At 34.0% G+C, this 14,154-nt stretch overlaps 6 protein-coding genes across 6 annotated transcripts; 3 read left to right on the forward strand and 3 right to left on the reverse strand.

Moving 5' to 3' along the window:
• The first annotated feature begins 467 nt into the window (after positions 1-467).
• BX664DRAFT_295507 (uncharacterized protein) lies at positions 468-3,376 on the forward strand. The gene is made up of 2 exons (XM_051542154.1): positions 468-962; positions 1,024-3,376. The coding sequence occupies exons 1-2, from the start codon at positions 553-555 to the stop codon at positions 3,362-3,364; spliced, it is 2,751 nt and encodes a 916-aa protein (XP_051402083.1). The 5' UTR covers positions 468-552; the 3' UTR covers positions 3,365-3,376.
• Positions 3,377-4,772: 1,396 nt separating this feature from the next.
• On the reverse strand, positions 4,773-6,136 carry BX664DRAFT_261396 (kinase-like domain-containing protein; the record flags this gene model as incomplete). Its single annotated transcript, XM_051540679.1, has 2 exons — positions 4,773-5,525; positions 5,582-6,136. The coding sequence occupies 2 exons, from the start codon at positions 6,134-6,136 to the stop codon at positions 4,773-4,775; spliced, it is 1,308 nt and encodes a 435-aa protein (XP_051402084.1).
• Positions 6,137-7,017: 881 nt separating this feature from the next.
• BX664DRAFT_365051 (ribosomal protein L6, alpha-beta domain-containing protein) lies at positions 7,018-7,671 on the forward strand (the record flags this gene model as incomplete). Its single annotated transcript, XM_051548448.1, has 2 exons — positions 7,018-7,483; positions 7,574-7,671. The coding sequence occupies 2 exons, from the start codon at positions 7,018-7,020 to the stop codon at positions 7,669-7,671; spliced, it is 564 nt and encodes a 187-aa protein (XP_051402085.1).
• A 623-nt stretch (positions 7,672-8,294) lies between these two features.
• On the reverse strand, positions 8,295-10,988 carry BX664DRAFT_295517 (uncharacterized protein). Its single transcript, XM_051542155.1, has 5 exons — positions 10,896-10,988; positions 10,702-10,780; positions 9,766-10,489; positions 9,079-9,658; positions 8,295-8,989 (listed from the first exon to the last, which is right to left on the reverse strand). The coding sequence occupies exons 1-5, from the start codon at positions 10,951-10,953 to the stop codon at positions 8,442-8,444; spliced, it is 1,989 nt and encodes a 662-aa protein (XP_051402086.1). The 5' UTR covers positions 10,954-10,988; the 3' UTR covers positions 8,295-8,441.
• A 276-nt stretch (positions 10,989-11,264) lies between these two features.
• On the forward strand, positions 11,265-13,327 carry BX664DRAFT_330207 (mitochondrial small ribosomal subunit Rsm22-domain-containing protein). Its single transcript, XM_051544933.1, has 8 exons — positions 11,265-11,457; positions 11,517-11,987; positions 12,049-12,137; positions 12,204-12,373; positions 12,473-12,574; positions 12,659-12,760; positions 12,848-13,028; positions 13,096-13,327. Exons 1-8 carry the CDS (start codon positions 11,303-11,305, stop codon positions 13,239-13,241), a joined length of 1,416 nt encoding a protein of 471 aa, XP_051402087.1. The 5' UTR covers positions 11,265-11,302; the 3' UTR covers positions 13,242-13,327.
• A 117-nt stretch (positions 13,328-13,444) lies between these two features.
• Positions 13,445-14,125, reverse strand: BX664DRAFT_365054 (ubiquitin-conjugating enzyme/RWD-like protein; the record flags this gene model as incomplete). The annotated part of the gene is made up of 4 exons (XM_051548449.1): positions 13,445-13,468; positions 13,524-13,695; positions 13,754-14,051; positions 14,101-14,125. The coding sequence occupies 4 exons, from the start codon at positions 14,123-14,125 to the stop codon at positions 13,445-13,447; spliced, it is 519 nt and encodes a 172-aa protein (XP_051402088.1).
• Between the last annotated feature and the right edge of the window lie 29 nt (positions 14,126-14,154).

A 14,154-nucleotide genomic window follows, 5' to 3' on the forward strand; every position in this document is an offset into this window, starting at 1 on the left:
AGGAAATAGAAATATATGAACGACAACAAATGGAAGAAAGTTTGATACCCCAAAAACCTAGTAAGCCTTGGAAAATCATGTCTTTATTTAGTGGTAGAAGAAAAATATCTGCATCTTAGACATATGATAGAATACCCATATACATTTATTTATATGTACATTAATCAATAAAATATAAAAAATCTTCTTTTATATTTAAAATCGGGAACGTGGGAACATTATAAAGTAGCGTCATCGTCGCAATTCATCACGTGGATATCAAGATCGTAATAGGGAATCATCATCTGGTAGTACAATAAAAAAAAAAGAAAATCAATACCCAAAGAAACATATCAAAAACTTCCCACATTTTCTGAAACCAGCCTAACTTTTACAAAATTCGGGAAACAAGAGGTAAAAAAAAAAAAAAAATTCATTTAACCACCGATTCAGTCATGCTGAAAGGAACGCAATTCTAAAAGACCTTTCTTTGTCTCTTTTCTCTTTCTCTTTTTCTTACAAAACAAAACAAAAATATTTATATTTTTTTTTTATTATTATTACTCTACAAATATGTTTCCTTCAATAGAATCTATATCACCTGGTTATACTATTCTTGACATTAGAACTGCGGATAGATCTACAACCAAGTTATTTAACACTACCACTGGACCTAGCAATGCAAGTAATATACGTATGGCACCTCCCTCTCCTCCTGCTTCTACACATCCTTCTTTAGAAGATGCATTCAATAGTGCTGATCTGGTAGACACCATTTTGAATTCTTTGGACCAACCTCCCACTCAAAAATCCATTCCTACCTTTGTACTCTATGATACCTTGGGATTACAATTGTTTGATCAAATTACTCATTTGGATGAATATTATTTGACCAATGCTGAAAGAGCTATATTACAACAACATGCTGATCAACTTGCTGATAGAGTGAAAAATGGTTCTATTATCATTGAATTAGGTGCTGGGTAAGTTTTATAAAATGATAAAATGAAAATCATATTCATCTTTTTTTTTTTTTTTAATTAGTTCACTACGAAAAACAGAATTGATTCTAAAGGCTATGGAAATGAAAAAGAAACGCGTTACTTATTATGCATTGGATTTGGATCAACATGAATTGGAAAAATCTTTGTCTTCCTTGGGAAATCAATTCAATTATGTTCAATTGTATGGTCTTTTGGGTACTTATGAACAAGGTATTCCCTGGCTTAGTCAGCAATATACAAGTCGCAGCACACCAAAAGTAGTTCTCTGGCTTGGAAGTTCTATTGGGAATCAATCACGACAAGAATCTGCTATTTTTTTACGACGTTTGCAAAGAACATGTTTACAACCAGGTGATCTTTGTGTGATAGGATTTGATCGTCGAAATGATCCATCCGTGATTGCCAAAGCCTATGATGATCCTCAAGGGATAACGCGTCAATTTATTATGAATGGATTGGACCATGTCAATGTGATTCTTGGACAAGCACTGTTTAACAAGGATGATTTTGATTATGACTCACGCTATCAATCTCTTCATGGACGACATGTGGCGCATTATCGAGCAAAAAAGGATTTGACGTTGACTTTTTCAAAGAAAAATGGGCAACGTGTTGTTCAAGTTATCAAGGACGAATTGATTCATGTCGAACATTCTTACAAATACAATCTGGCGGAAATCTCTCATATCCTTAATGCTGCGGAATTGGATTTGGTGGAACAATGGATGGATCCCAAGGAATTATATCGTCTGGTTTTAGCCGAATGCCGACCCTTCCATTTTGAACGTGATAATCAAGGCACGGTAGCAACGCTCTTCCCCTATGATTCTCAACAAACGGATGATGAACGACTGAACTGCGCAACGTGTGATACTGGTGCTTCCAAACAACAAGTCCAACAAGCTCAAGATGATCAACAACCTAATTTACCTGGTACTTTGGTCAACATTACTGGAACAAACCGTTGGCCTCAAGCTGTACCTTCTTTGCACGAATGGGAACAATTATGGACTTGTTGGGATGTGGTGACTCGTACGATGATAGACCATAAAACCATGCTGTTTGAACGTCCCATTGCCTTGCGTCATCCCTTTCTTTTTTACCTTGGTCATATTCCTGCATTTTTGGATATCATGCTCTCTCGACATCAAGCTGATCAAGAAATAGCTGACATGGAAGGTACATCCACAGCATTGACTGAACCTAGTTCTTTTGCCGATATTTTTGAACGAGGTATTGATCCTGATATAGACGATCCAACTCAATGTAATCCTCATTCTCAAGTTCCCTCCAACAATCAAGATTGGCCTTCCGTAGAATCTATCTTGGAATATCAACAACGTGTTCGACTTCGACTTCGGCGACTATTATTGCATTGGGAGACTGAAGGTTATAATCATACAGATGATCCTCTGGCTTGGATGATTCCTTCTCGACAACGTGCAGCTCGTGTGGTATGGATGTGTTTTGAACATGAAGCCATGCATGTGGAAACTCTTTTATATATGTTGGTACAAAGTCCTAATATTCATCCTCCTACAGTGGCTCCTCCAGCATGGTGGTATTCCCAACAACAACAACAACAACAACAACAGCAAGAACAGCTTTCGATTTTATCCTCAGCACCATTGATTTCTATCAAGGACAATACTACTGTACAACTTGGACATGATGATGATGAATCCATGGATGGAAAGAAAGTAACATCAGTAGAATTTGGATGGGACAATGAACATCCAAAACGAACAGTACCATCCAATTCTTTTGAAATTCAATCACGACCTGTGACGAATGGTGAATATTGGCAATTTTGGAAAGAAAATGGTGAACCCTCTTTATGGCCAGCCTCATGGATAAAGAAGGATGATGATGATCAGTTACCTCAGATCAAGACCAGTTTTGGAATGTGTGACATGCATGATGCCGTGAATTGGCCTGTACAGGTATCTTGTGTACAAGCCGAAGCCTATGCCAATGCGAACAAGATGCGATTACCCTCTGAAGAAGAATGGATCTTGTTTCGACAACACATGGACAAGACCCCCATCAAGGAATATGACGATGATCAAACATTGGGCCGTGATGTAGCGAATATTGGCTTTCAAGCATGGACGCCCTTAGCTTTGAACAATCAACAAGTACATGTCATTGGCGATGTATGGGAATGGACAAGTACTGTGTGGGACTCATATCAAGGCTATACACCTAGTGAATTGTATCCTGGTTATTCGGCTGACTTTTTGGATGGGAAGCATCATGTGGTACTTGGTGCAAGTTGGGCAACACATCCTAGAATGGCTGAACGGATTTCATTCAAGAATTGGTATCAGGCTGCCTATCCTTATGTTTTTTGTGGGTTTAGACTTTGTCGTTCCTTGTAGTTCTATTCTCTCTCTCTCTCTTTTTTTTTTTTTTTTTTTTAGTATGATTATATATATCTTTTTTTTTTTTTTTTTTTTGAATAAAGCAATCGGTATTGAAATCAGCTGTATAAGTTTTATTTTTTTCTTACTACCTTTGACCTGTTCTTTTTTTTTTTTTTTTTTTTTTGGTACTATACCTTCGAGTTGCTCAACAGACAAATCTTTTACTTTCTGTACACACACATACAGCCTTCTTGAATTGATATCACGATTGGTAGTACGACAGGACAAGATGGCTAAAAAGGTAATCCATTATATGTATATATTATAAGGGATCAACAAGGCACAAGCTTATTCAATCCCTTTTTCATCCAGCTGGCCGGACAATAGGTATTAGCGATTCAAGGCGATAATACAAGTTAATCATCGAAATAGGTCAATGATCTTTCTTTTTTTTTTTTTTTTTTTTTTTTTTTTTTGTCAATGACAAGCATTTAGTATATGGCAGTAGAATGAATTATTCCTTTTATGGCTCGATGGAAAAAAAAGGATGTTTGATAGTTTTGTAATCGTTATGATATTTATTTTGGGTGACTCGGATGATGATTCCATTATGGAAGCAAAGCATTTAACTATGAACTTTATTCAGGTCAAAAGAATAGTTTTTATCTATAGTGATAGGATCAAGTTTGGTTCGATCAATGGATGAGGAAAGGATGGATGATGAAAGGCGATCAACTCCTTTTTTTTTTTTTTTTTAAGAAGATGACACACTAGGGATGATCACTTCAGTTTTGAGTTCTTATGGCGGTTCTAGAACATGATGTGTCTCAACCTATGATTTTGACTTGATTATCCTTCCCAACAGTATATTCATACTCAAGATCTCCTATTGTGTATTTATTTCTACTATTTCTAGATTTTTTTTTTTTATTATTCAAAATTCCTATAATAGACCCGTTTATCCATCTTCCTCTTTAAGAATCCACTCTTTTATTATTATTATTATTATTATTTATTTATTTATTTATAATGTTGTTATTAAGAACCTTTTGTTAATGATATGTCAACACAGCCCAACCCAACATGAGGAGATTACCGTATATGGATAACCTTGGATGGCAGCGCCCAAGTGTAAAAAAAAAAAAAAAAAAAATGTCATAATTGATCATGTTATCATGATGATATTCTCTGATTTCATTAAAAACATCTATTAAAATGGGGATTTCATGTGAATCATCGATGAAACCAAAATAGTTTGTTTTTTCCAACTTTGATTGTCCTCCTATTTTTTTTTTTCTATTTATATAAATGGTAATACACATATTTATTGATTCTAAGATAAGATAATGAGGCATATAAAAACAATAAGAAGATCGAATAAATAAACTATTGTACAAAAATGGATATATATATATAAATTATACTAATAAAAATTGCGTATCTTGTGTGCACAATGATAATGTCGCCAACCATTTGGAAGTTCCCCATCATCACACATTTCTACATTGTTCATCCAATCACAATCCAAAGCTTGGTCCACAGTCCAACGTTGTTTTGGGTCAGGATCCAATAAATGTGCCAAGCAAGAGCGAATTTCCATGGATAATCCCTCATTGTTTGATGTTTCTTGTGATGGTCCAAGCCAAAGGTGACATTGTAAAAGATCTTTTTGTCGTTGATCGAGGTATTGTTGATAACCTTTATCGCCATGATCTTCAGCTTGAGCAGCCACCATGGCTGGTGATCCAGGAACAGCATGTTTCATAGTAGGAGCACGATAGAAACTACATTTGAAAGGAAGAGAATGGAATCGGATACAATAATAAGTCACGGCAGCACTCCAGATATCTAATGCACGACCATCATAAGGGTCTTGGGCACTTGTCAACGTCCACATTTCAGGCGACCAAAAGTTTTCAGAGCCACACCATTCATGACAAAGATGAGCCTCTTTTTCAAAACAGGTCTGTACAACATCCGCCACGCCAAAATCAGCAATCTTCAATGTACCACCTGTTGTCATCACTAGATTTTCAGGTTTGATATCACGGTGTGCAATTCCCAATTTGTGTAAATGTTGTAATCCCAAAAGGAGTTGTTTGAATAAGCATGATTGTTCCATGATAGATAACGTAGGTCTTTCTTCCAATAAACTAAATAAATCACCACCAGCACACTATTATCAATAAATAAATAAGTATAAAAAAAAAAAAAAAACTATTTAGAACTTACATATTCCATCACAGTACACCATCGATTATGTTCATCCAAAACAAGATCCTTTGTTTCCACAACATGAGGATGACCACTTGCTGATTTACTAATACAATATTCATTTTGCATTCGTTTTCTATAAGCACGTTCATCTTCATTCTTATCTTTCTTGATAAATTCCTTGACAGCCAAGATAGGAGAACCATCGCGAGGTTGAACCAGTCGAATCACAGCAGTAGCACCACTTGCCACATTCTTTTTGTTTCCACCAAGATGTTTTTTTTTGTCGATAGGTTTGATATAAGGTCCATATTTAGATTCCAATCGATCTACTTGATCAAAAGTATGGTTGGATCCATTGAAAAGAGGATGACTGTTGGACGGAGAAGTGGGAATCGGATGGTGAAAATGCCGTAGAATACTACCTAGTGATCTACTTAGTTTAGCTCCAGGGCTTTCAATACCCGCAAAGCTATGCATAGAGGATCGACGACTATTATTATTATTGTTGTTGTTGCTGATGTTGTTATCATTTGTATCATGATGTAAATTATGACAAACTTGCGTAGCCATATGTGCAGGTGAACTAGGTGTTGTTGTAGAATGATGGGTTGTTTCCAAATTGCGCATGATAATAGAATGAGAATGAAACAGAGATCCAAGCCGACTGTTTTTACGTCTACTACGAGTTGATTCAGTTAAACTAGGTGTTGGTAGTTTTCCATTGTTGGTATCGATAGACGATAGAGATTTATTATCCAATGGGTCATCCCAATGATGTTTCTCTTCAGGATCAACCAAAGTCGTGGCAGCAGGTGACATATTTTTGTATATAATAAAAAGTTCAAATATATAAATACATGAAATAAAAAGAGTATAGTAAAGAAGAAAAAAGAAAAAAGAAAAAGGGAAAAAAAAAGAAAAGAAAAATGCCCTTTTTTTTTATTTTATTACCATCGGAGGATGAATTCATGATACTTTTCGCTTGATCATTTTCCCATTGATTCAATCTATATACCAAAAATGTTTGTTTCCTCCTTTTTATTTGGTTTTCATGATGTACAAAAAAAAATGTTACTTTTTTTAAATTCTTCATTAGATATTTCATTGATGTAATGACTGTAATATCTTGAAAAAAAAAAAGAAAAACCGAACTAAAATTTCTTTGTTCTCTCTAGTTTGAAATGACGATTTTGTTTTTAGTTACACCATACTCCATGTGCACACTTTCTGTTCTGCTTAGTGATCCTTTCGTTCGGTCCATTTCTTACCCCGCTCGCCACCATTTCAAAAAAAAGGAAAAAAAAAAACAGGGTTCAAAACTTTTCCTCTTTCTCTCTCTCTCTCTCTCAATCTTTAAGGTAAAATTAATATCCATCCATCCATCCATCCATCCATTGATATACAATGATACTTATCTATTATTATTTTTTTTTATTATAATAGATTAAATCATGAAGGATATCTATCAAGACGACGAACTTATCATTCCTCAAGGTGTCAAGGTAGCCATCAAGGCTCGTGATATCACAGTGACAGGTCCTCGAGGTACATTGAACAAGAACTTGCGTCATTTGAACATTGAAATCAAGTTTGCTGGTAAAGACAAGCTCAAGTTTGTAGTGTATCATGGTGGTCGTAAGCATGTCGCTTGTATTCGTACTGTCCGTTCTCTTGTCAACAACATGATCATTGGTGTCACCAAAGGATTCCAATACAAGATGCGTTACGTCTATGCGCATTTCCCTATCAACTGTATTATCAATAATGATGGCAAGGATGTTGAAATTCGTAACTTTTTGGGTCAAAAGGTTGTGTTCCGTGTCAAGATGCGTGAAGGTGTTACTGTTGCTGCTTCTACCAACCAAAAGGATGAATTGACTTTGACTGGTAATGATTTGGAAGCTGTTTCTCAATGTGGTAAAGTATCCATACATAAAAAAAGAAAATTCCTTTCTTTTTTTTTTTTTTTACTAATTAATTTTTTTTTTCTTTTTCTTGTTTATTTAGCTGCTGATATTCAACAATCTTGTCTTGTTAAGAAGAAGGATATTCGAAAGTTTTTGGATGGTATCTATGTTTCTGAACGCAATGTTCTTGAAGAATAGATGAGTGTATGATTTAGTTTATCTTTTTTGTTTTTATTTATTTGACATTTGTTTTGATGCATGATACCTGGCAGATCCTTTCCTTTTTTTAGTTTAGATACTTTATATTTTAATAAAGATACACAACGCTGTCTTCGGGATCGGCTGCAGAGGTCTGTTCCCACCGTCTTTTTCTAGTGTTTGTCAATGATTATATGAAGACTTTATCAATGGAATGTCTTCTCTTCTATGATTTCATTGACTTTACGGTACTTTGTTGTTCAACCTTTTTGATTGTGAAACAAAAGTATAGTGATCTCTGAATGATGATCATGTTAAGAGTCATCATAGAATGAGTTGGCATATCGTGAAATTGAATGTGGATTGAATCTCATTGAAATATGAATGATATTCATGATGATGACTGAATGAAAATGAAAATGAAAATGACTTTATGATAATGAATGATAGCATAATAGAACCATATCTACGAAATGAGTGTAAATTATAAATAGGGAGTAAATAGAGTTTCAAGATTAATATAATATAAAAAAATCGATCTTTTTTTTTTGCTTCCTTTTAATTGAATAAAATTGACAGTTATAGAATTTAGTATAAAAGAAAAGGATATGATAATAAAGATGATGATGATGAAAATAATGATTGATGTAATGTATGTAAAAAAAGAAAAAGGATAATAGAATAAAAAAAAAAAAGAAAAATAAAGGGAAAAGAATGTTGGATTAAAAACATGAATAGGGAGATCAAAAAAAAAAAAAAAGATGTTGCCACTATCTGCGTTTATTGGAAGAAAATTTGAGACCAAAGAATTTCTTTTTTGTTGAGGAAACTCCATTTGAATATCTTGAGTCACTATCATAGAAAGTATTGTCGTCATCGGTTCCACGTTCACTTTTAGGATAAGATCGAGCAGGTGAAGGATAACCATATTCATTTTGCGCTGGTAAAGAAGGAGGTCGAGAGTTGTAAGATGATAAGTTTGAACTTGATCCACTAAAGCCAGCCAATCCACCAGCACCAATACTTGAATCATTATCATCAGGTCTTAATTTCATATTAGAGAGTTGTCCATTGAGATCCAATAAACCACGTTCCAAAGTTTCAAATGCAGAAGTAAAAGTAAACACACGATCCCGAATATGAGCTTCAATCTTGATTTCTGTTTGACCAAAGAACATCTTGATCGTCATAAAAATAGGTTCACCTTTTTGTACTCCATGAAATTTGGGCATCTTGATAGGAAATCGTGCTACTTTGAATACATTGGCATCTGTAGTTAATCTTGGAGTTTCACCTTGACCATCAAAAGCAAATAAGTCTATCAAAAAAAAAAATGTCAGAATCTCCTTTTTTTTTTTTATTGTACATCATCCCTTGTACTCCCTTTTTTTTTTAACTTCTTCTTACCAGTGTCTGTATCATTGGGATAAGCAATCATGAAATTCTTAGAAACACATTCATCTACCTTGATAGCTTGACCTTTTTCCACATAAATACTAAATCGTTGTTTGCAAAACAATCGTCCGTCATCACCTTTGATACATTGTTCAGGAGGATCAGACCGAGCATCAAAGAGCATTCGAGTTTCTACACCATAAGTACGCCGTGAGACCCGTTCAGTAACCATACGAGGATTCAAACCAAAATAAACAGCACCCCTGACAACCGCCAATTCACCACGAGGAGGAACACCAATAAAGCCCACACGACTTTCAAATACTTCTCGTACCCGACGATATAAATAAACAGATTGACCAAATCCACCCACCAAAAAGATAGCATCCAACATAATATGAGATTGATGTAATTGTTCATCAATAAGATAAAGGACTTGATGAATCACGGGTTCAAATACATATTCACGTAATTCTTGAGCTGGTAAATGCAAGTTACCATCTTCAATCCCCGCATCAGGATCATCCATATCTCCTAATCCTAATGAAGCTGGAAGAGGGAGGAATTGATCTTCTTCACCGTCAAATTGAGGCTAAATATGTCAAATACATAACAAAAAAAAAAAAAGGTAAGGAGTTTTTGATTGATCCCCTAGATATATATATATATATATATATATATATAAATTGATTCTTTTACCTTGATAGCTTCCACAAATGTTTCCATCATAGCTTCCATAGCTGTATCACTGACCTTGCCATGATGATAAAATCGATTTTTCAAATAATCTCGCATACGCATATCCAAAAATGTAGATCCACAAGAATCTCCTTGACCTTTAGTGACTTCCTTGAGAGATCGTCGATTACCAGAGTCATCAATTTCAAACACAATCAAATCCACAGTACCACCACCAGCATCACAAATCATAAAACGTTGGGCATGACCAAGATTGAATTGTTCAGATTTCTTTTCACAGTAGAGAGCAGCAGCTTCAGGTTCACTAATTAACATGAGACGATCAGGATGATCCCATCGATTGACAATGCCAGCACGAATAGCAGCTTCACGCATCGTAGCCTTGGCTTTGTCACTCCACATTGCAGGTACGGTCAAACAATATCTGAATTTGGATTGATCATAATTAGAGGCAAAACCACGTTGTAATTCACCAGTGACATGAGTATGAAAAGCTTCCAAATAATCCGTAATACAATCCAAAGCTGTTAATCCATTAGGTAAAGGTGGTAAATCTTCCAAATTTTCATCCAAATGTAATTTGAATCTTGATAATAAATGATCGATATTACTTCGTTTAAATGATAACTTTCGAGCTTCTTGTCCCCATGCTACAAGTTTATTGGATCCATTACGATAAAGTGATAACGTCGGAGTCTTGGGATATACATTCATTTGTTTCGGCCTAAAAAGATACCATCAAAAATAACGACAAAACAGGACAATTGCCTCGCGATTAGTTCATATGCATTTTTCAAATATTTTCCCCCCCTCTTCTTCTTCTTCCTTCCTTCCTTCTTTCTTTCTCCTCTTCCCTTTTATACAGATAAATATTCACTCATTAAACAATAACCAATCCTCTTCTTCTAATATATATATATATATATATATTTTTACCATCTAGTAATATCCACAATTTCGTCTCCTCCGTCTTTAGTAAATGCATAACAGCACCCTGAAAAAGTTGTACCGAAATCTATATAAAAAAAAAAAAAAACAAATAAAAACAAAAAAATAAAAATATATTAGAACTTTTTTTTTTTTATTTATTTGACCACATTTCTGTCAGACTATGTATATATCTTATTTACCAATGCCAATAACATAAGAATAGTCAGATAAGTCAAATGCTGGAGTATCAATAGACATGGTATAAAGAAAAAAAAAAGAATAAGGGAAAGAAAAAAGAAAGAGATAAAAAAGAAAAAGGGAGGTTTGCCAATAAAGTGAAAAAAAAAAAAGAAAAAAGGGAAAAATTTAGAGCGAAAAAAAAGGAGTTTTTAAATATATATATTTTTTTGATAGGTCGATCTTTTTTGGTTGTTCAGGTCAAGGACCAAAAATAAAACGAAAGCCAAGAGATAAAAAAAAACCAAAAGCTCCGCATCAAAATTCTACACTTTTGGTTTTTGTAAAGCAAACTAAAGTGGCTTTCCTTTTTTTTTCTTTTTCTTTTTCTTTTTTTTTTTTTAAAAAAAAAATATTAATAATACAAATCATGTTTTTACGTTCTTCATGGAAATATTCTCCTATTATAAAACGTACTTTTTATTCAACAACTCAATGTCAACAACATATACCCGAAAAAGTCCTTTTTTTAGACGAAAAAGCTTTAGCTGCACTCGAAACTGATCTTACTTCTAATACAGATCTGTAAGTTTCTCGAAAAAAGTTGTTCTCTTTCTACATACTCATATTATTATCTATTTTAGAAATATTCAACTTCAAGAATTACCACAATCGACGCAAGAATACACTCGAGGTTCTATTGAAGCTGATTTTGGTCGAAAACGTATTGGATGTGTCGATCTACCTTTACCTTTGATCCAAGCAATCACCAAACTCATCAATCAACAACCTGATAAACGACTAGTACGAACTGATGCCTTACGATTATATGAAGCTTTACGATCCACTTCTAGATTACCTTCAACAGAAGATTCATCTCGTCATTCATCAAGATCAACAAAGAAACAAGACCCGTCTACTGTTCAACAACAACAACAGACAGATCCTCATATACTTTCTTATGGACCTCGTGAATCTGCTGCTTATGCTGCTGGTGTCTTACCTTCTACTTTTGCTGCTATTACTAATGTTTTGATTGAACTCAAAAATCGACTATCCAACTATTCTCCTACTTCTATGCTTGATTTTGGTACTGGACCTGGAACAGCAATATGGTATTAAATTTCTCAAAAAAAAAAAGAGAAAGGATAACTGACTTGTTAAAAAAACAAATAGGGCGGCTCGAAATGTATTTGATGATTTAGATAAAATCACTGGGGTGGATTTATCTGAAGATATGCTTCGTACAGCTGAATTTATTGAAGGTAAAATGAAAAATGATTCATTCTCTTTAGTTTGGAAATAATGGAATTATATATATATATATATAGATGCAAGTCAGACGAAGAAAAATGTCGAATTTAAACGATACTTGGCTTATGATCCTCGCCAACCAAAAACGGATTTAGTGGTGAGCGCATTCACATTGGGTGATATTTCTTCTTTGGCCTTACAAAAATCGACAGTTCAACAATTATGGGATCAAACAGCAGATGTTTTGGTATTTACTAGAAAAATAAAAAGATGATGAGGAAAAGGATTTCTGTAAAGGATCGATCAACTAAAAAAAAAAATCTACTTTTTTTTTCTTCTTCCTTAGGTATTGATTGAACGTGGAACTCCTGTTGGTTTTTCAAATATTGCACGTGCTCGCCAGGTTATCCTTGATTATGAAAAAGAAAAAGTTCATGTAGTTGCACCTGTAAGTCCTTGTCAACAAAACGAAAAAGGAAGGAAATTGATTGTCCTATTGTTTTTTTTTTTTTTTTTTTTTTTTTTGCTATAGTGTCCACATGATAAACCTTGTCCATTACTCTATTCCCCTCAAGCTAATCCTGACAAATTCTGGTGTCATTTCTCTCAACGTGTACAACGACCTTCCTTCTTGGTAAAAAAAAAAAAAAAAAAAAAAAAATAGAGAGTAAGATGAATACATACTAATATTTTTTTTTCTTTTTTTTTTTTTTTGTAATAGATGAAAACAAAACATTCAAAATTCAATACGGAAGATTCCAAATACTCTTATGTCATACTTCGAAAAGGATCAAGACCAATAAATAATTCAATGGAAGGACAAGCCTATCATTGGCCTCGATTGATTCAACCACCTTTGAAAAAGAACAAACATGTGGTGATGGATCAATGTGCATCCACAGGTAAATTTAAAAAAAAAATCAATAAAAAGAAAAAAAAAAGAAGACTGAATTGGATATTATCTTGTAGGCACAATTCAACGTATGGTGATTCCCAAATCTCAAGGCAAAGTACCATATCGAGACGCAAGAAAATCCGCTTGGGGTGATGCATTTCCTCATGGGTCAAAGAACAAAATCGTGACACGGATCAGTGAAGGGATTCTTGATCAATAGGATAGATGATATGTATATATTTTTATATTGTCACAGTTGTTGTAAATAAAAGAATAGAAGATTTGATGAAAATCAAAAAAAAAAAAAATAGATTGTGTATATATTTTTATTGTCATTGTTGTAAAATAATAGAGTGGTTATGAAATAGAGAATATCTGGAGGAAATAAAAGAATGATAATACAAAAAAAAAAAAATGGGATGACTAAGGTATTGATTCCGGTAATGACTATAAAGAAAAAGGGATGATGAGTATCAATAATAACATAGACTTGATAACTTACGGTAGTACTTCTAAAAATGATCGATTTCAATTCGTCAAATTGAGGATCACTGAGAGGAGAGAATCGGATCATATTGTTATCGGGAAAGTGTTCGAATAAATGAGATGTAGTGATGGATAATTGTGCGCATTGTTGAGAAAGTTTGCTAAATACTGGTCTATCGTTACGGAATCTACCAATAAATATTTAGTATGAGATGCATAACCCCTCCCTCTTTTTCAATCACTTACAATCGATAAGCCTCCTTGTTATAACAATGTTTATCTACTAATTTTTCCAATACATCTTTCTTGAACATATTCTTGATATAATGAAGTACATGGAATAGATAATCCTGATGAGGTCGCCAAGTCGGAAATTGTTGTGATAAAGAAGCATTGCCATGAGGATCAACCAAAGGATGGAATAGATCCGTCATAAATGTCACTGCTGGAGGATGGTCTGGATATGATTCTGGAATAAACATTCGAAACTTGAACACACCTGATCGATAATATCCTTTGTGTACAAACACGACACCATATAAAACTTTGAAGAAATGTTAGTTAGTCTATTGTTAATTTTTTTTTTGTTTTACCATTTAAACTATCAGATGAAGGCATCACATAGACACCTAAAGGACAATGTCTTG

Source organism: Halteromyces radiatus (genome assembly GCF_025201355.1).
Source record: "Halteromyces radiatus strain CBS 162.75 chromosome Unknown BX664scaffold_3, whole genome shotgun sequence".
Lineage (NCBI taxonomy): Eukaryota > Fungi > Mucoromycota > Mucoromycetes > Mucorales > Cunninghamellaceae > Halteromyces > Halteromyces radiatus.